At 50.7% G+C, this 25550-nt stretch overlaps 1 protein-coding gene across 2 annotated transcripts; it reads right to left on the bottom strand.

Annotated features, from left to right (window-relative positions):
* Positions 1-772: 772 nt before the first annotated feature.
* MAP7D1 (MAP7 domain containing 1) lies at positions 773-25550 on the bottom strand. Of its 2 annotated transcripts, XM_006886449.1 has the most exons (18): positions 25131-25550; positions 9931-10281; positions 9665-9733; positions 8966-9129; positions 7725-7839; positions 6009-6119; positions 4781-4903; positions 4521-4684; positions 4293-4435; positions 3464-3792; positions 3016-3193; positions 2782-2920; positions 2573-2677; positions 2223-2276; positions 1984-2026; positions 1810-1900; positions 1501-1694; positions 773-1358 (listed from the first exon to the last, which is right to left on the bottom strand). In XM_006886449.1, exons 1-18 carry the CDS (start codon positions 25174-25176, stop codon positions 1348-1350), a joined length of 2430 nt encoding a protein of 809 aa, XP_006886511.1. In that variant the 5' UTR covers positions 25177-25550; the 3' UTR covers positions 773-1347. The 2 variants fall into 2 exon arrangements, with proteins under 2 accessions (XP_006886511.1, XP_006886510.1); XM_006886448.1 differs by having other exon boundaries at positions 1984-2029; positions 4521-4903.

The raw sequence follows: 25550 nt of genomic DNA, 5'->3' as shown, positions 1-25550 counted from the left end.
TTTTCCACAGGCTGCTTGTGATACAACAGCTGCCTTTCATCCAGAGTGAGAAAGCAACAGAGGCAGCATCTGCAGTTGTCTTTTAACCTAATCCTGGAAGCAATACACCCAGACGCTGCTGTATTCTACTAGCCACTCAGCCAATCTTGATGCAATAACTACACAAGAGTGCGTATGCCAGAAGGCAGAGGTCATAGAATATCCAGGAGGCTAGCTACCAAATTCCCTCCCTTTAAAAGCTGTTCCCAAGAGCCTGCAGGGGCTTCTCAACGTAAGTGTTGGCTGGCATTGTGTCATGTGCCCATGCCTGAACCAGCCACTAAGAAGGGGTCTGGAGCCATTGCTTTGGGCTCATGACAAGCACAATTCACTCCTGAGATTAGGCCCACCTCCACTGAAGCACTGGATGATCTCTAGCAGGAAGACGGCCACCTGAACAAAATTACAGCAATTTGGGAGATGGCATGGCTGTTTCACAGGTAACCCCCAGGGTCAGAGACAATCACTCACTAGACTGTAAACTCCATGAGGACAGAGGTTACATCTTTCCCTTGAACAGCCTGCTGCCTGATATAGAATATGTAATAATATTTATTGAATGAAGAAATGAAACAATTCATTACTAAATTGGAAGGCCATTCATAGGGCAAGGGATCTAAGACTGACACTACCAGATGAGACAGATACCTCCAAGCTCCAGGCTCCATAGATTCTTAGAACTCAAGAGGCCAACTGTCCCACCTCCATGGCCAGCCCCAAGGACAGACAGGACTGGCAGAATTACTCTCACTTTATTTCTGGAGAAGTTTGATCAGATGCAATAACACTGATTCCAGGCGAGAGCAGGAGGCATGGGTACCCCTAAAGCAACCAGTATCCTGTAGCCCAAGGTATCCCCCATCTCCAGACCTGGGTTCCTTCTTGGTTACAGATAAATAGGAAGATCTCCCCAGGGAGCCATAGGGAGGGTCTGCCTCCTGCACTGCCCCTCAATGCAGAGGAGTCTGAGCACAAGCTATTTACAGTATTCACATCCACTGTACCCCACCAAACCAAGGCAAAATACTACAAGAGGCCTTCCCCAAGGGAGGAGACCAGAGAGGCTGTGAGTGTATGTGTGTTTATGGGGGGAGGGGGTGTCCGTGCGTGTGAGCACACATGTGCACTGGGGGGCGGGGTCAGGCTCTGGCCAAAGAGACTTCAGTCTATAAGGTGCAGATTAAAAATAGAGGACCCACCCCCAGGGGTCCAGGCCATTTCCGGCTTTGTTCCGCTTCCTTCTCCTCTGAACATCCTGGGGGATGACGAAGAGGAGCCCTCAGAGCTGCTCCAGGTCCAGTGCGACCCCTAAAGGACTTCTAGAGAGAAAAGAGGGAGAAGGAACCGTCAAGCTGTTGGGGGGGGGCCTGGGCAGGCCGCTGGCAGAGGTGGGGCAGGTCAGGGGAATCCAGAGTAGGCCCCTGGAGAAGGATGATGGTTCTAGCAATCAGGGGTCCTTACCTGTGATCTGTGGGGGCTGAACCACGGCTTTCTTGAGGAAAGCTTCTGCCTCTGCAAAGGGCAGCAGTGCCTCTGGTGTTCGGCCCAGACTCTTGTCCCCTGAGGGCCCTTTGGGGGAGAAGCCATTCTCCTGGTGTGATGGGAGAGGCTGAAGGCCATTCACCAGGGACCCTGATGACTCCTTGTTTGGCAAGCTGCGGATGGTGGGGGGCCAACACTCAGATACCTCACGTCCCACTAAAGTCCAGTACCCCCAGCTCCAACCTGCTGCCCCTGCTCAGTGTCCTGGAATTGAGAGGGAGCTGCTACCTCCATTGCATCTCCGGGGGCCCCAGCTCCTCTTTCTGCACAGCCTCCTTCTGCAGCACCGAGGGTCGAGCCTCCACAGCTTTCATAGGCTCTGTCACAGGGAAGGAATGTCAAGTAGGAACTAGTGACAGAGTGAGGTTAGGGGATAGCGATGAGGCGGAAGAGGGGTTTTACCTGGGCTGGAATTGTTGGCATTTGTCTCCTTTTCCTCCTGCTTCTGCTTTGAAAAGGAAAGGCAGTTAGTTAGGCCCAAGGGTAATCCAGACGCACTACCTGAGGCCCTGACTCCTCTCTCAGACCAGACCCTGAGCGGCCTCCCCTTTAGCCTCTTCTTTTTGACCTGGACGCCTTGCTCCAGCCTGCTTTCCTCTCCCAACCCCCATTCCCAACACTGTTTCTCAAAGGATCCAGACCTTGGTTTCTGCAGCTTCAGACTTCCGGGTCCTCTTCATGATCTCTTCCAGGCGCTGTTAGAGATCCACACCAGTTAGAGACAAGCACCGCCCTACCCTTAGATTTCCCACCAGGCCGGCCTTAACCCCCAAGTCTCGGGGCTCTCAAAGTTCAGGGCAACCTCTCCCCAGCCTAGAACTAGAACTCGCCGCAGTTCCACTTTCTCTTACCTCCTACAAGCTCAAGACAGGACCCTCTACTCCAGCAACCCCAACTCCGCCCAGCAGCGGGCTCTGCCCACTCCTGGGCCCGCCCCTTGCTGGTCCCGCCCCCCCCCCCGCCCTCCTCGTACCCTCCACACCGCACATACCTTTCTGCGTTCTTGCCGCTCCTGCTCCTCCCGCTGGAAGTGCTTTTCCCGTTCCAGTCGCTGCCGCTCCGCTTCTTCCCGGGACCGAGCTTCAGCCTCCTCTTTCTGCCAAAGACTGTTGTGAACTTTGGGCTGCAGGACTCCAGCCAGCCCCCGGCCCCGCGCCAGGAGGCGCCCGCACCCACTGGGGTCCCGCCCGCGAGGATTACCTGCTTCTGCAGCCGTTCCTGCTCCTCTTGCTCGGCTTGAGCCTTCTCGCGGGCCTCCTGCTCCTCCCGCCGCCTGGCCTCCGCCTCCCGCTCAGCGCGGGCCTCAGCCTCCCGCGCCAGCTGCTCCTCTCTCATTCGCCTTGGGGACAAAAGAAACCAGGGGCTCGACTGCGAGCTTCTCGCTGTCCCATAAAGGTCCCCTCAACCAGCTTCTGTGGGCGCTGGTGCACTCACTTGTCCCGTTCTGCCTGCAGCCTCCGCTCCTGCTCCTCTCGTTCCCGCTGCTCCCGGGCCTGGCGCCGCTTCTCAGCCAGGAGCCGAGTGGCCTCTTCTCGGTCTGTGGTTCCAGCCATGGGTTTGCTAGGGGTCACCGGGGGAGCAGGGGCTGGGGGTGAGATCAGGACAGCAGTACCTGGGGTGGGATCCAGGACAAGGAGTCAGCACACACAGCATAGGCACCTTTACCGCCCCAGCATGTCCCTGTGCTTCCAAGGTGAACCACCCATCCATCTGACTGCGGACATCAACCGGTGAGGTCCTCCCTCAGCACTGACTTGTTTGGGCCCTGGACCCGAAGAGCACAGGAGCCGCCTCTTCCTGTCTCAGGTCACTCTGGCCCAATCGCTGACCTACACAACCCACTAAACTGTCTCCTCTCACCCTAAGCCCACTTAGTGCTCACCTGCAGGGGTCTCTGCTGTAGTCTGCTCCTTCTGGACTGGAGCTGGGACTGGTGAGGGCACAGGTGATGGTGCTGGTGAAGCTGGGGCTACTGGCTCCTTCTCGTCACCTCCCTTGCCCTTGTTCTTGTCCTCAGGCCCAGTTGCACTGGGGCTCTCCTTTGACTCGTCCTTCCTCCTAATACGCCCCTTGGGGGATGCTGTGGTGCCTCGTGGGGATGGGGGCTTTGGGGGCAGAGCATGTCCTGGACCTGGGCTGGAGCTGGGACAGGGAGAGGCAGGCCTGTGCCAGGTGGTGGAGGGAGAGGATGGCCGGGCCTTGGATTTGGGACTGAAAGGAAAAAAGTGGAAAAGTGAGTCCTTGAAGGCACAAGAGAGCACCCCCCAGTTCAGTGCCCTGACCAAGTCATCTCTGGAAGCCAGCCTCCCCAGGCAAAGTCAACATCCCTCACCATATATGCCCTCACAGAAATATTCCTTTTAAAGCATATATCCCAGTTTGCAATTACATATTGGTTTGTGAGATTCTTTTAATGGCTGTCTCTCCAGTAGCCAGTAAGCTTAAAAACAGCAAGAACTGGGCCTACTTTTGCTCATCAAAGTGTCCTAGCATCCAGTTTCTGTCTAGTGCATGCATTCATTCAGCAAGTATTTACCAAGTGCCATTCACTGTTCTAAGTGCTAGGATACCTCAATGATGAAAACATTAAAATAACAAAAAAAATGTTGCTCTCAAGGACCTATCCTGACAAAGGTTTGTGCCAAGGAATGCAAGAGTGTCAACAAATAGTTCAACCCCGCCCCCTTGGTCCCCGCCCCCGGCAGGCCCACCTGAGTTCGGAGGCGGTGCCCGAAAGGCGTGAGCGAGGCGAGGCCGGCAGTGATTGGCGCTTCTTGAGGCTGCGCTCCCGGGCCAGGGCGCTCTTCTCCTTCTCGTTTTCTCGCTCCTTGTCCTTCTTCTCCTTTTTCTGCATCTGACGGTGCGGAGATACGGGAAACTATCAGAAGGATGCTGGGCTACCTGTCCCCACCGCCTGCAGGTTCGAGGTGGCCACTCACCGGCGAGGCCTCGGACCGCCGGCGCGCCGGGGCAGGACTGCCCACAGCGCTGGGCTTGCGGCGCTCCCCGCGCTCCCCTGCGGGGGCGCAGCGGTGCCCGCTCCGGGGGACGCTGCACGGAGTCAAGGGGCTGGCGGAGGCCGAGCGCGGGCACACAGGCACGGCTGCGGAGGGATGAGTGCGGTCGGGGTGCGGCCCCGGTGCAAGGCCGGCCCTTGCCCCGCCCCTTGCGGGGGGTCTCCCAGGGCCGCTGCCCCTACCCTGGTCGCGGCCATTGCGGGGCAGTGTAACCGCGCTGCGACTCCGTGCCAAGAAGGAGAGGGTGGGCGTCATTAGACGGTCCACAATGCTGCTCTCCCATGCGCTCAGCTGCAGGCTCCGATCTGGGGGAAAAGGTGAAGGGTATCAGGTCATATCTGTGGGCCACAGGAGGCAGGTCGAAACACAGGGAGCTGGTTGCATATGGCCTGCCAGGCCCAAGGGCTTTCACCCAGGAGTGTGCACCCCCATTCACATAGGGGCCACATTTGTCCACACTGGGGTCTGAACCTTTATTGCAGACTCGAATAACAAGACACTTCCCAATGCATCACTTGCATGCCTTGAGGGTCCTCTCCCACTACTCTTCCCAGGTGAAAGGACTCTGAGTCGTAAGTAAACGAAGGAGCCCCCAGGAATTGGTGGAAGACTCCACTATAGGGCTCTGTCCCTCTAGTTTTCAGAAAGACAGGTTTGGGTAGGAATGTCCCTATGGATTTAGGACGGTGAGGGTCCCTGTGGGTCTCTGATTCAGGAAAGGCCCAGCTTCTAGAAGTCCTCTGCCATAGAGAGGCAGCGAGGTTGCCTGACTGCCCCTAGACACCCTGTTCTGCCCCCTCAGCTGCTAGGTTATTTTTAAGCCTCAGTCAGGTGGAGTTGGTGCAGCAGCTGATTTGGTTGCTAGGCAACAGGACAACCAAATAAAAGCTGGAGGAGCTTATAAATAACTCCTACCATGGCTCCTTCACAAGAGCACTCGGGTATGGTGGGATTGCAGGGGCCGCACCATCCTGGTTGGTCACAACTATGGAACCAGCCAAGGCAGCGGCTGGTTCTGAAAGGTGGAGAGGACCCTCTGGAGTAGAGCCATAAGGGACCACACGGCCATAGACCACACGGGGAAACAAAGCCACCTGCTGGCTGTGGTTGGAAATGAAACTGCCTGCCTGTTCCCGCCCCCACCCCTGGCTTGTTCTGCAGCCCTGCCAGGCTCTGTTTGCTGGGTCACTGCCCTTTGTTCCTATCCTCCTCTGCAGGGCACTGCCGTGACCTCATCCAGACCCAAATGCCGGCTCCCCCGAGGGGCACAGAGCCCTGGGTGGGTAGAGTAGGGGTGGACACCTGCACTATATGGGGGCTTCTGGGACCTGGGTTTCCTGCTGCGTTTTGAAGGAGGCTTGGTGGGGGCTACAAGGTGCTCTAGCGGGGAAGAACTAGGCCTTCTCTTACTTCTACTGGGGGAGTTCCAGAGCGTGGCAGAGGACTTTGAGAGCCGCTTGTTGATTATAGAGTCCACGTGTTTGGGCAGGTTTACTGCCGACACGGAGCACCTGCTCCCACCTGGAGGGGAAAAGACACGGCATTAGGGCCGGGCCGGACAGGAGCCAGGGGGGGCACTGAGGCCTTCCATGCAGGATGCTCCGCGGGCAGGGTGGGAGAGGGAAGATTGGGTAGGCTAGGATGGAGAGGAGGGGGTAGACTTGGCCCTGGAAGGGACAAGATGGGGTGAGGATAGGGATGGGTGACTAGAGATAACCTGGGTTGGGGGAGCCGATGGGGGCGGGGGTGTGGGAGAAACAGAAGGAGGAAGATCAAACTAGAGAAACTACAGTCTTCCTGGCTAAAGGAAGCCATTCCCTAGGTCTGGGTACTATAACCCCCTTACCCTGGCCACACAGCACTGGCACTTTCTAACACTGTCCAGCCAAGGTGCTATGGATACAACACCCACGTCCTTGGACACATGCAGGATGGTCAGAGAACCCACACAGTCAGAGTCTCTTGCACAATACAGATACTCATACAGACGCACAAAAAGAAATACGTGCAGACACAAGCATATGCAGTGATAGATACGTATGCATGCACACATATGTGCAGACATGCACAGACACAGAAACACAAATACATCAAAGAACCTAATTATTATAGTTGTAAGATTTACCATTTGTTGGAAGCTTACCATGAGCCAAGCACTGTTTTGGTCCAAACACACGCTATCTCATTTGATTTTCTCAAACCTGGATCTACAACCTCAGTTGTTTATTGTATGGTAGATTTCGGCTCCTAGTGACCCCTTGTGACAGAGCAGAACTGTACTCTAGTGTTTCCTTGGATGGAATCTTTTTGGAAGCAGAGCTCCAGGTTTTTCTCTTGAACAGTTGCTGGGTGGGTTCAAGTCACTAACTTTGGTTGACGTTTCATCATTTGTACTACCAGGGCTCCTCAGAGGCAGGTAAAATTGTTATTCCCAGTTTACAGATGAAGAAACTGAAGTGTTGAGGCGCTGAAGGATTTCTCTAAGGTCCCACAGTCTGTCAGATACAGGATCCTAATTCAACTCTTTGACTCAGGAGACTTCAGTGAAGTACACAAGGCCACAAACACACCAAGGCAAACACATACAGAGACATAATGCAAGATTCTCAAGCACATACACCAAGACACACATCTAGGAAGGAACACTGAACCTTGCCATTACAGAAAGAGATCTAAACACAGAGGTATGTACATACATGCCAGTAAAGGATCAGACCAAAATCCATGATAACCCTATGTAAAGAAAACTCAGAGACAAAAGTCTACCCTCCAACACAGACACACAAGGGGTGACAGTTCTCAATTATCAAGTGCCTCCAGGGCATGAAGTCATTTTTCATATGTCATTAAACTAATAGTAATTGACAAGAGCAAGAAAAGTTAATCCTAAAATGACAGAGGTTTGAAGGGCAAACCAAAATGAAGAGAATCCATGTCTGCTGTGCTTGTGGAGATCCTTAGGAAGAACAATTAGATACAGAGACCATTCCAGAAGACACAGTCACATGAAGCCAGACACACCTGATGCAGGAAACCCCCAGCTCCTTAAGACTGAAGCTGCTCCCACCTCCGACTCCCCAGATCTGAGCCTCACTCACCTCCCCACCAGCCCCTCCACCCACTCACTGGTTTTATGTCCTGGTGAGCTATGGTGCAGAGCCCCCGCCCAGGACCAGCGCTGCTGCCGGATTTCAGCCCACGTCTTCTTCACAGACCGCTGGATGGCTGCTTCATAGCGCTCCTGAGGAGGGAGGTTGAGGTATAGACTCAGAATCATTCATCATACCTAGAAGAAAAGCCTCTCTCCCTCCTGTGACAGTGCACAAACCATCCTCCCACCAAAGCGTTTCCTGACTCAAGACAGGTACTCAAGGCTACCAAATCCTTGCTGTAATTAAGGACCATTTGCAGTAGATCCCTTCTGGCTTGTTTTGGGGAGCTTATCATTGTTCTTAAGTCACTTCCTGAGTGTATGAGTTGTTGCTCTAAAGATGGGGTGGGACTGCCCTTCACCTCGACACCCAGGCAGAACCATGTCCTCTTGACACCGAGGGTCCTGACCTTAAGCTAAGTTTTCCCCTCAGCCTGAAACCTCAGGGCTGGGCTGTCCACTGTTACCTCCATATCCTCACTGGTACTTAAATTGAGGCTCTGTCTCTGGGGCTCTATCTATGTCATGGATCTAGGCACATTCCCACAGACCCAAATATGTACAAATTCAGACACACAGGGCATGTATGCACACACACATAACTGAGAGGGCACACAGTGACAGGCATCCACATGGGCACATACACAGGCAACAGGTATGTAGTTGTGAAGATCCCCAGATATCATACGCATCTCTTTCTCTTATTGCTATTGAGGTTGGAACCAGTTCATAGATGACCATTCAGCGGGTTTATGAGGCTATAAATCACATGGAAGGAGACTGCTTGTTTTTCTCCTGTGTAGTAGCTGGTGGATTTGAACCAGAGAGGTGCAGCCTTTGGCTTAGAAAGCACAACATCCCATGGACTACGCCACCAGAGCTCCCTTATTTTGTACCTGTTGTTATTATGTACGGTTGAGTTGGAATCAACTCATAGCTGACCCTCCAGTGGGTTTTCAGAAGCAGTAAATCACACAGGAGGATACTGCCCATTTTCCTCCAGCAGAGCAGCTGGTGAGTTCAAACTGCAAGCCTCTGGGTTAGCAGGGAAGCTTCTTACCACTAAGCCAGCAGAGTTCATATTTCACAATCAGAGAAGTGAAGACAGATACATCATGGACACCCAGAAAATACAGGGCCAGGAAGACAGATATGTCACATTTGACCAGTATGCAGATGTGTGGGTGCACCCAGTCAGTAAGCAACACAAACGCACCTTGTTCTTCTCCAGCTTCTGCCGCTGCCGCTCCTCCAGGGCGGCTCGGCGCTGCTCGGCTTTAAGCCGCTGCTCCTCCAGCCGCCTCCTGCGCTCCTGAAGCTGCTTCTCGCGCAGTGCCTTCGCCTTCTCTTCCTTTTCCAGCCATACTGCCTTCTTGGCCGCTTTTGGGAAAGGAGCCCCAGTGAGGTCTGAGGGGTCTACAGTAGTTCTGACCAAACAGGTCTCCCTCTAGTACCCTTGCCCTGGCTGAGTCCATCTCCTCTCCTTTCCTCTAAGACTACCCCCACAATTTACAGGCCTTCTGGAACCTGGACTCAGACCTCAGGGAAAGGGCTTCCCTGAGGGGAGGCCTATTTCTCCCCAGTGACCTCATGGTATCTTAAGCGCTAAAGGAGAAGTGAGGTGTTAGGTCCACATGTTAAGTGGACAAATTTCCCTGTATGGAGGTAATGAGATTTGAGGTGAGATGTGACTTCTGGGTGTGAATCTTAGGCTCTTTTATGCCTGTGTGAAGCCAATGGCTTCATCTCTCTATGCCTTGCTTTCTTCATCCTTAAAAAGGCAATACCACCTCACAAGGCTTTTGAGAGGAGTAAATGAAGTACTGCAGGAAACTGCACTGCGTATGGGTGTCATTAGTAGGATTCTGCTGGTGGTGGGAGGAGGAAGACGGACATGTTGCTGCTTCCCACTCACCCAGGTACTTGGCCCTCTCTTCCCGCCGCTCCTTTGCCAGTTTGTGTCTCTCTCCCGTCTTCTTAGCATCTTGACAGGGGAAACAAGGACAGATTCAGGTCAAAGGGCCTACCAGAGGGGAGTCATCCTTGGTGACCTCAGTCCAAATCTCACCCCCATCTCATCTCCCCACCTCCTCCATGGTGAAAGGGAACCCCTCAAGTGGTGTTATGCATGGGGAGATATGAACCTAGGTGTTAGACCTAGAACTTGGCCAGCACACACACCTTGCTTGGTGGGGGTACTGTCAGAGGTTGGCACTGCTGTCGGAGATGGTTGGCTGCTCCTTCGTGGAGGCCTGGTGTCCCGTGGGCCTGCAGCTGGTGGAGTGGGTGCCCTGCTCTTCACTTCAGAGGCAAGAGACTCCTCTTGCAGGGGGACTGGCCCATGTCCAACCTGCCCCGGGGGACTCTCTGGATCCAAAGGGAGCTGCTTAGGGCTAGCAGGATTCTTCATGGCAGGAGGGGTGTCTGGGGGAGTATCTGGGATGAGGGATGACATCGGTGGTGGTGGCGGTGGCGGGAAGGGGTCACCTTCTGGAGAAGGTCTTGGCTCTTGTGGGATCCTGGCTGCCACACCTAGAAGACCAACACAAGAGGAGAGAGAGGGTCAGATAGCACAACCATGCATTCAGTTTAAACATAGCCTATCTCCCTTGTCCAAAGGACTTATTCATTCATGCCGGGAAGCACATTTATTGAATTTCTTCTTTGTATGAGGCAATATTCCAGACACTGAGGGTAAAATGATGAGAAAATAGGTATGGGTTGAGTGTTTCTGGTAAAGAGAAGAACATGGAGCATATGCAAAGGCCTGAGGAGAAAAGAAGGTGTATTAGAAGGACTGAGAAAAGTTGATGGCACACCCCCACCCCACTTTTTTCTCTATTTTGTTTCATGACATTGGTTTCAGTCCCCACACTATAACAGTACTGGTCCCTCTTTCTCTCTGGGTTCCTCATTTTCATTTCCCCCTCTTTATACTGTCCCTTCCTGCCTCCTGAGCTTTGTTTAGGGAAACTGCTGCCCTTTTTGTCTTGTGTGGTTGATTGTTCTGAGGAGTACAATCCTCTCTGGTGTTATTGTTCACTTTATAAGCCTGTCTATTGTTTGGCTGAAAATTTATTCTGGGTGGGGGTGTTTCAGTTTGAGGATGTAAGGTTGTCTAAGGCCTACACAACACAACCCTGCTTGCAGAAACTGAGGACCTGAAGGGTTTGCTGCAGAAGGTCAAGGACTATAGTCTTCAATATGGATTGAAGTGCAACATCAAGAAAACAAAGATTCTTACCACTGGGCCAATTGGCAGCACCATGATAGATAGAAAGAGATTGAGATTGTTAGCAATTACAGCTTGCTCAAATCCACAATCAACACTCTTGGCACCAGAAGTCAGGAAATCAAAAGACTAATTACATGAGGGAAATCTGCTGTCAGGGACCTCTCCAGAGTACTGAGAAGCAACAATATCAATCTAGAAACTAAGGTGTGCCTGATCCAGATGGTATTCGCAATTACAAACTCTGCATCAGAGAGCTGGACAATGACTAAGGATGACAGATGAATTTGAAGCCTCTGAGTAGTGGCACTGGAGAAGAGTCTTGAATATACAATGGACCACCAAGAAAACAAATAGATCTGTCTTGGAGAGGGTGAAACCAAGTTTCTCCTTGGAGGCCGGGATTTTGAAGCTCCATCTCACATACTTTAGACACGTGGCCAGGAAAGACTGGTCCTTGGAGAAGGACATCATGCTCAGAAGGGTGGAGGGACAGCGCAGGAGAGGAAGACCCCAGATGAGGTGGATTGATACAGTATCTAGGGCAACTGGGGTAAGGTGTGTCAGAGTCAGTGCGACTGGCTCCAGACAGGGCAGGCTTCAGAGGTATTGTATATAAGGTCGCTATGAGTCTCAGGTGACTCATAACAACAACAAGGGCTACAGTCTCGGGGATTCTACTAGTCTCTATTAGACTATTAAGTCTGGTCCTTACTATAATTTTTTTCTTCTTCTAAATTTCCTTTCTCCCCATACTATCCAGGAGCTTCCATTGTGATCCCAATCAGAGCACTGAGTAGTTGTAGCTGGGCACCATCTAGCTCTTCTAGTCTCAGAGTGGTGACGGCTATGGCTCACGGACTCATTAGTCCTGTGGACTTAGTGCTTCCTTTGGTTTTCCTTACCTTTTCCTCAGAACAGTGATTGGCCAACAGTTGCATCATACATAGAGCTTGCAAGATTTTTAAGACTCATTACAATTCACCAAGTGGGATAGAGAACATGATTTTTGTGGACTGTGTTGCATTGTGGCACTTAACAATGGTAGTGATTTATTTTCCTGTCTGCCTCTCTCACTTGGGCCACAGTACCCAAACCCTGTCACATGAGGAAAGACATAAAGGAAGGCACAAGTGGGCTGCCTGTGCTGCTAAAATCACCAAGGGATTGGGCAATTTTGTAACAAATCCCTCTTTAAAAATGTCTTCAGATATCAGTATCCCAGAGACCTGGAAAATGACCCCAAAGTACCAAGTAAGATTGGTGTGCACATTTGCTGAGTGCACACGTGCACTGTGGGAGAAGTGAAAGGCAAGCTCTGGAGTCAGTTGGAGAAATGAGGGCTTCAATTCTGATCTCACTACGCCAAGACAGGAAGCGAGGGCTTCATAGCCAAGCAGGTCGCTGTGAATAAGAGAGTCAGCCATCTAAAGCGGGAATGATGGGCCCAAGTTAGCAGAGACCAATGTAAGTAAAGCACCTGGCATAGTATTTGTTGTGAATTCATATGCTGCAAACACGCCCCTCCCTTCCCTGTGAGCCTTAGGAAGCTGCCAGGTTTCCCAAAGGGAAGCCTCTGCATTGAGCCCTGGTGACACAGACATAGACCAGGGCTTAGGGAGCAGGGCTGGGTCCGTGGGAAAGTGTACCTAAGGAAGAATTTTTTTTGCTCTTGGGGAGTGTTTTCTGTAGCTCTGTGGTGAAGGCATTAGGCTTTGAAGCAAAAAAATGGCAGCTGGAACTCTGCAGAAGAAAGATGTGGCAGTCTGTTTCTGTGACGAGTTACAACCTTGGGAACCCTATGGGGCAGCTCTACTCTGTGCTACTGGGTCACCGTGAGCTGGACTGTACTTGATGGCAGTGGGTAGGTGGGTTGGATATTTCCCCTACACTGGGTTCTCTTCTCTGAGAGCTCTGGTTGCTTCAAGAGGTGGCAGCTGTCCATCACTGTGGGTGACAGTTATGGGTAAGTGTTGGGGGAAGTGACACACCTCAGGAGCTCTGCTTGCGACTCTGGTTGCCTCCTTCAGAGAGGCAGAGGGAATCTACCAGTTTAGGCTCTGAAGTCACACTATCTGGTCATGAATCCTGACTTCCCCTCAGGCTAGTTACAGACCCTTCCTGGACTGTAGCCTCTTCTCCAATACAGCGAGGGTAAAATAGTACTAACGTCACAGGACTGTGATGGGTATCAGTCATAACAACAACCTTTAACATTTAGATATTTATAAAGAAACTTCCTATGTTCAAAGCATTTCAGACATAGTTAGCTTTTTCAAATCCTCACCAATAATACAATGAAAGACTCAAGTGATTGCTGCCAAGTTAGAGCCGACTCCCCTTCTCCCCTCTGTTGGGTTTCTGAGGCTGTGGGAGATTGCCCTTGAAGATGCTGGGACTCAAACTGCCAGAGACGTGTGGCCTTTGATTTAACAGTACAACTGCTGATGAATTACACAGCCAGAGCTCTCAATAATGCATTTTAAGGAGGTGCTATAAACATGTCTTTTGTAAAGATAAGTAAAGGGGAGAAGAGATTAAGTAATTTGGGATCATCAGCTAGTAAGGAAAGGAGAAAATCTGAACCCAGGCGTCTGTCACCAGAGCTCAGGCTCTTCCTCTTTATACTCTTCTGTTTAAGGGAGCTCTGGAATGAAGTAGCACATTATGCAATAGAATCATCTAAGGCCTGCATTATTTTCCTCCCATTCTTTCCCTTCCTGTTCTGTGGGCTCCACGCAAAAGCCTCAGCTAAGGTCCTGCCTCTTCAGTGGCCCCTCCAACTCTGTCAGTCCCTAGACTCTGTGACAGTCCAACCAGCTCTCCCTACACCAGATCAAGACAGCTGCCTGACTAGTGCCAATTTATTTCCCAGCCAGCTGCAAACTCCTCTGCCAACTTTAATGGGCAATAAAACTAGTGGCTACCCTTTAGTGAGTGCTTACTGTAAGCCAGAAGCTGAGGTAAGCCCTTTGAATCCCCATCCAGAAAACTCTATCTCAAAACTCTGAAAGACAAAGCGTATCCCCATTACACAGATGAGGCAATTGAGGCTCATCCTGCTAAGTGATTTGCCCAGGGCCTGGCTCATGACGGAGTCAGGATTTGAACTCAGTACTCTCTAAGGACAAAGCCTGGGTATTAGCATTAAATTTGAATGCAGAGGGCGAGGCCTGTTTATCACTGTTCTCCTAGCATTGTGTATGCTGCAAGTGTTACAAGGAAAACTGGGAGGCAGCTGCTGGTCTGTATCTAGGCAAATCACACCCACCAGGCAAGACAGTGACTCCCCAAAGAGGTCCCAATTAGGCCTTTGAAAGAGATCTGGAAGAGGAAGAGAGAATGAGGTCTAGAAGGACTTATACCTCTGGATCAGATGCAGTGGAGTACAAAGGCTTTAGGCTTCAAAGTCAAGCAGGCCTGAATGGGGATCCCAGCCAGTTCTGCTGGGGAAGCCTTGAACCTGTCTGAGGCTCAATTTCCTCCCTGAGTTGTTGTGACAGACAGCAAGTAGGCAGGCCATCTCAGGCATTGGCAGGGATTCAACAAGCACCAACTGCCCTAAAGACTCTGTCTATATCTCCCATCTCTGCCACAAGAACCCACTTCAGTCAGATCCTCACCCCTGCTCCTCCACGGCACTGTATTCTCCAGGTTACTCATGACCTCTACTTTGCTAAATCCAGTTGCCATTTTTCCTTCCCATGGTACTTGACCCATCAGTAGCATTTGACACCAGGGGTACCAGATGCTCCTTGAAACACTTTCCTGGGTGCTTCTTGTGAAACACTTTCTTCACTTGGCTTTGGAAACAACATGTTTACCAGATTTTCTTTCTACCTGGCTGGCTCCTACTTCTCGCTCTTCTTTGCTGGCCCCACCTTAATTTCCTAACCCCTTAAGCTGGCATGCTCTAGGGCTCAGTGCAAGCCCTCATCCCTTTTCTGTCTGCATTCCCTCCCTTGGTGATCTCATCCAGACTCATGGCTTTAAATACCATCCCTTTGCTGATGACAACCAAATGTGCTCCAGCTCAGACCTCTCCCTTGAATTCTAGTTTCATTCATGCAACTCCCTACTTGCCAACCTTGGGTGCCTAAGAGTAACTAACACATCTAAAACATCAACTCTGATCTTCTAAACAAACCCTACTCCACCCCAGTGTCCTTTGTTTCAGTTAATGGTTTCCCATCTTTTCTGTTTCACAGATTGTTTTTCCGATTATTTTCTTGTCTCATACCCCACATCTAATCTCTTCACAAATCCTTTGGCTCCATCTTCAAAATATATCCAAAGTTCAATCATTCCTTCCTATCTCCATTTCTGCCTTTGTGGTCCAAATCATCTCTTATCAAAGCCTCCCCATTCCTACTTTTTATTCCCTTTTGGTTTCATATCAATACAGTAGCCAGAGTGAGTCTGTTTAAAAGTCAGTCAGTTGATGCAACTCCTGTGCCAAATCTTCCAAAGACATGCCCCTCACCTAAATAGAGGAGGAAAACCCAAAGTCCTCAATGGTCTTGGGTCTCACCACCGCCTCCCTCCCCCAGCTCAGTCTCCTCCAGACTCACTGGCCTCTTGGCTGCTCCTTCAGCATGCCAGGCACGCTCCTGCCTCAGGGCTTTGCACTCCTTGTTCCATCTGCCTCCCTCTGCTGAGAATTCTCAGTGCCCAGATTCCAGGATTCTCAGGAGTCCAGATTCTTCTGCATGGCTCCCTCGCTCACTTTGTGTGTCCTCTCTTTGCCCTAATGTCAGGTCTCAATGAAGCCTTCTCTGACTCCCTGATTTAAAAGTAACATTTCATAACTAAATTCACCCTCCCCTCCCCAATCTACTTTTCCCTTTCCAAGTCTGATTTCTCCACAAGCATTATCACCATGCCAGCACTGTATTTTACTACAAAAGCCTGGTCCCCACGAAGTACAGGTTATTGTCTATTTTGTTAGCTGCCACATCTCTAGGGCCAACATACCCTGGTGTGTAGGTGCTCCGCGGCTACTTGTCGAGTGAATAAATTAAAGAACTCCACCCAGAAGAAAGCCCCATCATCACCTCTTAACCCGGATGACTGCAAAATCCTCCCACTGCTACACCTGCACCCATCCCTGCTCTGCTCACCCACCACTCAGCATCCAGAGTCATCTTTTCCAAGCATACATCTGATCCTGGCACTCCCTGCCATTTACAGCCTTCCAGTGGCTTCTCATTGCTCTGGGGATAAAGATAAAATTCTTGAAACTGGCCTACAAGTCTGCTTGACATTGCCTGGTCTCCCTGTCCCTTCCCCCAGCATCTGTTGATCTAGCTCCCCTTATTCTCTGTATTACATGTACACTTTTAAAAAATTCTTTTATGCACACCCATGTTTGTTGCAGCTTTGTTCACAATAGCAAAGAGTTGGAAACAACCTAAGTGCCCATCAACAAACAAATGGATTGAGAAGCTGTGGTATATTCATAAATGGAATACTATGCTGCATTGAAAAACAAGGAACTCATGCAATATTATTCAAAATGGGTGACCCTGGAGGATATTATGCTGAGTGAAATATCTCAGTCACAAAAGGACAGGTGCTGCATGGTGCCACTATTGTAGAATGGGACTGACATCAGGATTGGAGTGAGACTGAGAAAAATTGGATAAATTATGTATACTGCATTGAAACAGAGGAGGGAGAGAACTGTTTGAAAGCGATATATGATTGGGTATTATGGTTATGACAAGAGTCCAGGGGTAGGTGCGGATTCTATACCAATGAAATAACTTTTCTTTTACTTTTCAAAGAGAAGAGCAAACTGAGGGGAGGGGTGGGCAGGGAGAAAAATGCAGCAATGAATGTATGGAAATCCACAATCTCTGTAAACACTCATTAAAATTAATTTAAAAAAATTCTTTTATTGTAAAAATGTAGGTCACATATCATTTGACAGTTTTACCTGTACAAGTTAATGACCTCAGTTATGCTGACTATGTTATGCAACCATCACCAATAAGTGCTGCCACATTTCCCATCACCATAAAGGGAAACTTTCTAAACAAGGACTGATTTACCCTCTTCTCTCCTGCCCCTGGTAACCACTAATAAGTTTTGGCACTGCAGTTGTCTTTTAATTTAAATAACCAGCTATGTTCCCTTCTGCCACAGGGTCTTTGCATATGCTCTTTCTATTTTCTAGCTAACGCTTAATCACTCTTTAGATCTCTGTTTCCTTGTGGTAGCTTTTTCTCGTCTTTCCCCTTCTTAATATACATTCATGTCTCTTGTTTGGGGCCCAGTCAGAGTATCTAAACTTTCATTATTGCTATTCTCTTCCTATATGGTGAGAAAGCCCTGTGAGGGCTAGGCCATGTTTGCTAGGCTCACCACTGTATTACCAGTGTGCCCAATTGAAGTACCTGGAGACAGTTACCAAATATTGCTGAATGAGGAGAAAGGGCTACACTCTGCTGAACCTGTGGCCACTCATCCTGAAGAAGGCATACATGGAAGGTAATATTGACTCTGATAAAGAGTAGGTCATGTGGTTTTATTGCAAAGAGAGAAACATTTGATGGAAGCAACATAATTTCTTCTTAACAGACTTGGGCAGCTTCCTGGACTGAACAAATTAAGCAGAAGTTAATAAAAATAATAATGACTGTTAAGGGAGCTCTGGTGGCCTAGTGGCAAGACGCTACACTGTAATCCCAGAGGTACACAGTTCAAATCCACCAGATGCTCTGCTGGAGAAGGAGGGGGCAATCTCCTCCTGTACCAGTCAGATCTGATTTGACGGTACACGTAAAAAATAATACAATAAAAAAAATCTGTTTAATAATAATAATAATAACTGTTTATTCCAGCTGCTTAACAAGAAAAACTTCTTTTTTTTTTATTATTTTTTGTGTGCGTATACCGTCAAATCAGATCTGACTGGTACAGGAGGAGATTGTCCCTCCTTCCCCGGCAGAGCATCTGGTGGATTTGAACCGTTCGCCTCTGGGATTGAAGTTGCAGCTCCTTGCCACTAGGCCACCAGAGCTCCCCAAGAAAAACTTCTTGAGTAGCAAACAAACTATTTGGAACTCATCTTTTTACCTGGTGGACTATTGACCCTCAATACAAATATTTTCCTCAGAATTATGCCAACTCTGATGAAATGGTATTGGAGCAGTATTATCTGGAACAAATTACATTAAGACAAATTAATTCCTCAGCTAATTATCTATATAGGGATCTCTGGTGGCCTAGTTGTGAGAAATTGTGCTGTCAACCCAAAGGTAGGCGGATCAAATCCACCAGTTGCTATTTACAGCCTCTGAAAACCCACTGGAGGGAGGGTTCAGCTTCAGCTATCAGTAAGTCCCACTCGAGGGGACATAACAAACAAACAACAACAAATTATCTATTTGGTTTAGTTAAGCCTTCTCTGATTCTCCCCTTCCCCATTTTCAATAACTAGATGTGATCCTTTGGCCACTGAATTTATTTTATCATTTATGTCAGATTGTGCTGTTCTAGCCAGTCAGTTTTATTTTGCTACACTGCTATCTACCAGAAGTATTTGTTAAGAACTGGATAAAAGACAGATAGTTTGTATTTATTTCTTGGCACAAAGAGCATTAACAGGGCAAAAGTGCAGGAGCTGGCTGCATTGAGGGGTTATGGCTTTCTGATTCCCAAAAGGAAGGGCATTTGGAGAGCATGTGCCTGGGGGCTGCAAAAAGATCAGTGCCAAGACCCTTGGGAACTGTCCCAAGTCTCAGGAGCTCTCTCAGAGCTGGTATTGCTGTCCTCTCTCCTCTCCCTCCCTCTCCCCAACAACTCCTGCCAGGCCAAACGGTCCTCTCACAACCCTGATAACTCAGTCTGGTTTTTGTGTTTTCCTGCCACCCATTAATCACTGAAGGAGGGAGCTGGATCTTAGTCCTCTTTACATCTCTACAGGGCCTGCCTGGCACGGAGTAGAAGCTCTGTGTTTAATGAATGGATGGATAGATGGATGGGTAGATAATGGAATGGACAGGCAGAGAGACTGTGGAAAGCTAACTAGTTAGCTGCTACAAAGCCTAAAACTAAAACAACCAAATCAGTTGCCATCAGGTCAGTTCTGACTCATGACAATGCTATGTGTGCAGAGGAGAACCATTGGTTTTCAAGGCTGGGGCCTTTTGGAAACAGATCCCCAGACCTTTCTTTCAAAGCACTTCTGGATGAGTTCAAACTCATCCTATCACATCATCTCACAGCATAGTATAGCACAGGGTCTTTCAGCTTCTTAGGGAGTTCTAGTGGCCTAATGGTAAGAAGCTTTGTTGTAACCCCAAAGGAATGCTGTTAGAATCCACCAGCTGCTTCATGGGAAAAGGATGGGCAATCTCCTCCCATGAGATTAACTGTCTCTGAAAACCTGCTGGAGGGTCAGCTATGGATCGGTTCCAAATCGATGGCACACAACAATAACATCTGTTTCTAAGCCCAGTAAAGGAAATAAACTAATTTATTGAGGCTCTTTCACAAACCAGGCACTTTCCTCTATCTCATTTAATTCTTAGTACAAACATAAAAGGAAAGTATTATGATGGTCCTCGTTTCATAGGTGAGAGAGCTATTACTCAGACAGGTAGAGCAAATTGCTCATGTTAGTGTCAGAGTCAGGATTTGGACCTAGATTTGTCTGTCTGACAAAGCCCTTACGTCATGCTTTTTTCCCGGTAAGAGGTCACATCACCCCTCCCTAAGGCTCCTGCCAGTTCCTTGAAGAAGGAAGTGGTTCCCCAGAATAAGGATCCCCCCAGTGGTGAAGGGTGCTCACAGGGCAGGAAGGCACTGAGCTCAGAGCACAGGAATGTGAGGAAGGCAGGCTCCTGCCCAGGCTGGCCAGCAGGAGGCAGGAAGTGAGGCACCTGGACAGTGGGTGGGAGAGAGCTGCCCACCTCCAGGGGGCAAAGCAGGGAGTGGCCAGGGATGGGACAGGGAGTGTACTGACAGCACTTTAGGGGAGGGGGGGAACCTGGATTGGATTAGACAAATGAAAACTGGGAGGCAGACAAAGAGGCAAAGGTACACAGAGAAACAAATGGTGCATGCAGCAGAAAGGGGGGCACTCATTGTGGCCTGAGCCTGCACAATGGGGAGACCCACTTACACATGTTGTCTCCTCCAAACACAGGAAACAGCCCTGGCATACAGCTGCAAAGACAAGTGCAAACACATGGAGTCACAATGGCCCAGTACATTTATGTGGCCTCAGCCAAGTCACTTCTGCTCTGCCCCTTACCAGCAACAAGCAATGCTCTTGTCAGGCACAAACTTCAAGTACCAACATCTTAAAGTGTTTTAAACTTTAAAACCCCTTTACAAACATAGTTCATTTAATCTGCCCCACAATACTATGAGGTAGATAGTATTAGCCTGTTTTACAAAAAGAAACAGATTTAGAGGGTTTAATACTCTTTCAAGCCACACAGCTGGAAGGGCTAGCAGAGGTGGGGACTGGACCCGGAAGTGGTGTGACAGGTCAGCGTCTCCAGTCTCTGGTGGAGACAGCCTCCCGGGTTTCTCTTATAGAGAAGTTTGTGTTAGAGGAATGAAAGACAAACCCTAAGGGTTGCCAGATGGTCAGGCTGGGACAAAGGGGAAGCTGAGGGGCCAGCATTGCTCTGGACCTGGAGAGGACCAAGCCAGCTCTGAGAGTGCACTAGGAGGGGAGCTGCCAGTCTGACAGTTGTCAGAGCATGAGTAATAGGCCTCAGAGGCTGCAGAACACCAGAGGTCACAAGAGCCCAGCAGAGACTCCAGATCCTTCTGGTGGTCATTGTTCCCAGCCTCCAATCAGGAGCACCCACTTCCTGTTATTTTAGGCAGCAGGAAATGACCCCATCTTGCAGCCTAGGGCCCAGCCATGTCCCTTCCTCAGCCCCAGCAGGCTTGCCTACACTGAAGCTGAGTGAGGGTGACGGTCCTGCTTCAGCCCATGGCCTAAGGATGGTTCCTGGCTAGATTTTCACTACTCTTTGAATAGAGTCTCCTTCTGGCCCAGACTGCTCTGGATTGATTCAGGGAGGCCCTGGCGTCCTGGTGGCCCATCTCTGCCTGCCAGAGTAAAGATTCTGGAAACCCAAGACTATGATGCCTGAAGATCATAGACAGTCTCTGTCATAACAATCAGAAAGGAAATATGGTGCAGAGTTCCCGCACTAGATGGACCAGGATTCAAATCCTGCTTCTGCCAATCCCTAGCTATGGGACTTTGGCCAAGTAACTTCATCTCTCTGAGCTCTATCTGTAAAATGGGGATAATAATCGTTCTTGCTTATGAGATTGTTATGAGGATCAAATGACACATAGGTGACATATTTAGCATTGTATCTGGCACAGAGAAGGTCCTTAATAAAAGGGAGTCAGAGATAATTTGGTCCACCAAAGGCTCTTGCATGGTCTGTTTCTTCTCTAAGAATGGTGAGGAGAGCTAATGGGGGCAGTTCCTGGATTCCTGACTGTGCTCTCCGCTTGCCCGCCTCAGGCCAAAGCTGCAGCTGAGAGGTGATGGAGAGACATTGAAGCCTGTGCCCCTGGGTGCCAGGCAGAGCTACCACCAGCCAACAAAGCTGCATTATGTGGCCTGGCTCATTGGCTCCCTCGCTGGCCCCAAGGCCCAGCGGGAACTCAAGGACGTGGTTCCCAGTTTCTTGTGGCCTAACTTGCAGCCTTGGTCAGATCTGAGACTTGCTCTGACAGCCTTCAAGTAAGTGCCACACTCTAGTCTGGGTCCTGCTTTCAGCCTCTTTACCATCCCCCAGCTCTGCCCCAGTTAACAGCTGGTAGTGCCCATCCTAAGGGAGGAGGCCTAAGTTGGCTAAATGCCCCTTCTTCCTCATTTGCATATGCATGAGTACACATTAGGGACTCATTAAATAAAAAAATCCCACTGGTGTTGAGTTCATTCCAACTCATAGTGACCCTGTAAGTCTGTCCTATAGGATTTTCAGGGCTGTAAATCTTAATGTTAGCAGAGTGCCACCCAGTAGCTGGGGATTGGAGGGGAGGTGTTTGAATGGCTATTTTCTTGGTTACTAGCTGAGCACTTAATCACTGCATCACCAGGGCTTCTCAGAGATTCATTAGAGACCTCATTACTGGGCCTGCCAGACCAAGGCTGGGTAGGAGCTGGAAAGCTGTCGGTGGGACATGCCACACAGCCGAGTGGCTGCAGCCTTTAGAGCAGTTTCATCAACTTCTACTCATTCTCTCCCCACTTCAAATGCCTCCTCCTCTGTGAAGCCTTTCATGCAGCACCTATTGCTCAGAGAGGTATTACCAAGACACCTGGGCTTCCTCCCCAGACTTCAAGCTTCTGTGAACACACCTGCCTCCCTTGCTAGACTGGTAGCTCCCCAAGGGTAAGGACTCTCTCTGATTCACTTCTCTGCCATCTGTACAGCCAGCATTGAGCTGGCATGTGGTGGTGCACCAGCCTGGCCTGACCAGTGACGGACAGCTGGTTGCACTTACCTCAGAGGCTTTCTCTCTTACTCCCACAGCCCTGCTCCAGGCACAGGGGCCTTTGCTCCCCAGATAAATCCTGACTTATGCCTGTCCTTAACTCTCCTCCACCTCCCACCTCTTGCCCTACATTTACCTGCTGAAGTTCTAATTATCCATCACCTCCTTCTCAGATCTCCAAAGGAAAGAAAAAGAACAACAAAAACAATAAAATAGCCAGGGTTTCCTGAGCTCTAACTTCATGCCAGGGCCTGTGCTAAGTGTTTTATGGTCTCATCTAATGTAATGATCCTAGTATTTCTGCAAGATATTTTCTAGCACAATTCTCATTTTATAGATGGAAACCTAGGATTTAGGTTTAAGCAATACGCCCAAGGTTACACAGTATTAAGTCATAAAGTAGAGACTTAAAACGGTTTGATTCCAGAGTCTACACTCTTAACCAGACTCCCACCTCTTGTCCCCACCCGCTATACCTCCTACCTCCCTGCTGGCACCAGTTCCAGGGAGCATAACCGCAATAATGATTATAACACCTGATGGAGTAGCTGTGTGCCAAGTTCCTTTAGGTACATCATCGCTAACTTTCAGATTAGGCTGGCAACACTACTCTTTTTTTCTAGGGGCAGAAAATATGGCTTGAGGAGGCACTTGCCTCCATCCAGTACATGGTAAATGGCTTGCTGGAATTGCCATCCAAGTCTCTGACCCAAAAGCTGGCATCACACTTGTCCCCAGCTCCACGCTGCCTCCTGTTACTGCTTTGTGTGCCAGTGAGCAAAGTGAACTAGGAGGGCAGAGATCGTGTTGTGTATGCTCAGTCTCAGCCCATGCCTCAAATTCTCACTGGGCACATGCTGTGAACACAGCAGGCGTCAGTGGCTTGTTGTATGGAATGTACATTCAGGAAAACCTTTCTTCATAATAAGGAGGCCCTGTCCTCAGCTTCTCTTGGTGTAGGGACCATCTCCCATCCTTATCCAGGTTTTCATTTAATTCTGTCTACAACTCTGTATAGAAGAGTGTACCAATATGCAATCACCTCCTCCCTATCCAAATCCTCCATTTCAGACAAGCATCTCAAACCCATACCCTCATACTCAATGCAGGCTTCTCACTCGACTGCCCTAATTACAAATCAGCTTTCCACACAGGCCCTTGTATACTGCACATCCATCACCCCCCTCAGGTACACACTAGGGTCAGAGACTCTCAGTGCAGAGGGCCAGAGGCAGGTGGGTCCAGGCTGGGGCTTCTTTGGATGTCCTCTTTGCAGAGGCACTCTTATTTCCAGCACAGCCTACAAACCTCCCAAATACACCAGCCTGATGACACCCTCCTCTCAGCTCCCACACCCACAGGGTCTCTTGAAGCACCTATGCTGGCATGGGGAGGAGCCCACCCACAGCTAAGCAGCCCCACCTTATCCTGGACTCTCCACACCCACAGACACTGTTTCATCCTGGGCCTACGCCCCAGGGGGTAGGGAGGTGACAGGATTAGGCTCCAGGACACCTTGGAGAGAGGAGAAGGGGTCATCTCCCACCCCTGAGTCATTGGGAACAGAACTTGGATCCTCACAAATCACACTCTTCCCTCCCCTTTCAGAAAGAAAAATTGGATCTTTCCAACACCAGGCCCAAACAGAAACTAACCCCTCAGCTACGAATGAGATTTACAGAAGTCCAGGGTACTAGTGGCTTGGTGGGGTCAGGGTGAAGAGACGAGGATGGTGGTCTAGGGCCTGGAGTGTGCACAAGTAAGGAGGTGAGGTCCGAGACGCCTCCGTCTGGGCAATGATGTGGCTGGTCCCAGGAGTGCCGGCCTTGAGCCTTCACCTCATTCTCCAGTGAGAGGCCCAGAGAGGCCGGGAAAGAAGGGCGGCAAGATTAGCAAATTTACTTTTGCCTCCCTCTTCCCCAAATCAGGCTGGGTGGGCTCCGGAATAGGCCAGGCGACAGAGCAGCGGCCCACTCCCCAGCTCCCGCCCTCACCCCTAACAATGCCGCCTCCCCCTCCCCCTCGCCTTTATCCGGCGGGTTACTTGGCAGCCGCCGGCAAAGGCCTCCCCCTCCTATCCCCTCCCCTCCAGGCCGGCCGGTGGCAGCAACAGGCCCTTTGCGCGGCAGCTGGAGGGATGGGGGGACGGGTGGGGGAGGTCTGGGCTAGGGCCTGGGCGTGGGGGGCGCCAGGGCCTAGGCTTTGGTATGCAGGACAGCCAGGCTTGAGAATCTGGATCCCCCCATACACACATCTCGACTGGGGTTACACGTGTCCACCAGGGATGGGGACAGAGACAGAAGCCTCAGTTCAGTCGGAGAGGATTGAGCGCATGGGGTGGATCAGGAAGGCAGTGAGGGTGCCAAGTCGAGATGGCAATGGTCTGGGGCATCGGGGCACCCCAAGAACTCTGAAGCCGAGTCCCCAAGAATCCCGCCACCTAGTGCGTCTGGGTGTTCGGGATGGGGGAGGGGGCAGCTGTCAGAAGATGCGTCGATGGCCCTGAGCCGCGGCCGCCACCGCAGTCTTTATTTTTAAACTTCCAAGTGGTCAGAGGGCGCGGCGGGGGAGGGGTCCCCGCCCAGCGGGCCTGCCCCATCCTTGGCGCCCCAGCAGGCCCTCGATCTCCCCCAACATCGCGTCTGCGCGGCGCCCGGGATACCTGGGGGTGCGCCGGGGCCCGGCTCCGCACGCGGACCACTCTCCATGGCTGCAGCGTCACTAAGGGGTCCCGGGTCTCAGCGGCATCGGCGGCGGCGGCCGGCGGCCAGGACTGGGGTCCCACGGCGCATCACGCTCGGCCCAGCCCGGCGGGTAACGGCTCGGAGACAAGCGCTTGGGGAACGTCGAGTCTGTCACGGCTGAGGGCCTGTGAGGCTCGGAGTCGCGAGTCGCTCAACGCCTGTCCTCTCCGGCCGCGATCCTGCGCTGTGTCCGGCGCCGGCCCAGTCCCAGCCGCGGCCCAACCCTATTGTACAGTCGGGGCTGGGCATGGCCTCGCCGCTGGCGCGTACCAAGTGCGGGAAGGGGAGGCCCGCCCCCGCAGCCACTCTGGACCTCTGCACTGCGGATCTGCGCCGGC

The sequence above is a fragment of the Elephantulus edwardii genome, unplaced genomic scaffold (genome assembly GCF_000299155.1).
Source record: "Elephantulus edwardii isolate Elephantulus edwardi_28Jun2011 unplaced genomic scaffold, EleEdw1.0 scaffold00049, whole genome shotgun sequence".
Lineage (NCBI taxonomy): Eukaryota > Metazoa > Chordata > Mammalia > Macroscelidea > Macroscelididae > Elephantulus > Elephantulus edwardii.
The sequence above is the reverse complement of the archived record's forward strand: the minus strand, read 5'-3'. Positions and strand labels throughout refer to the sequence as shown.

Bases quoted from the DNA above. Each gene is read 5' to 3' on its own strand.
- MAP7D1 (XM_006886448.1), bottom strand. From the start codon at position 25,176: ATGGAGAGTGGTCCGCGTGCGGAGCCGGGCCCCGGCGCACCCCCAG. The intron at 4,436-4,520 runs GTGAGTGGCCAC...CCGCACCGTCAG, and splicing joins GGCGGTCCGAGGCCTCGCCG to ATGCAGAAAAAGGAGAAGAA. The intron at 3,793-4,292 runs GTGGGCCTGCCG...TTTTCCTTTCAG, and splicing joins GGCACCGCCTCCGAACTCAG to TCCCAAATCCAAGGCCCGGC.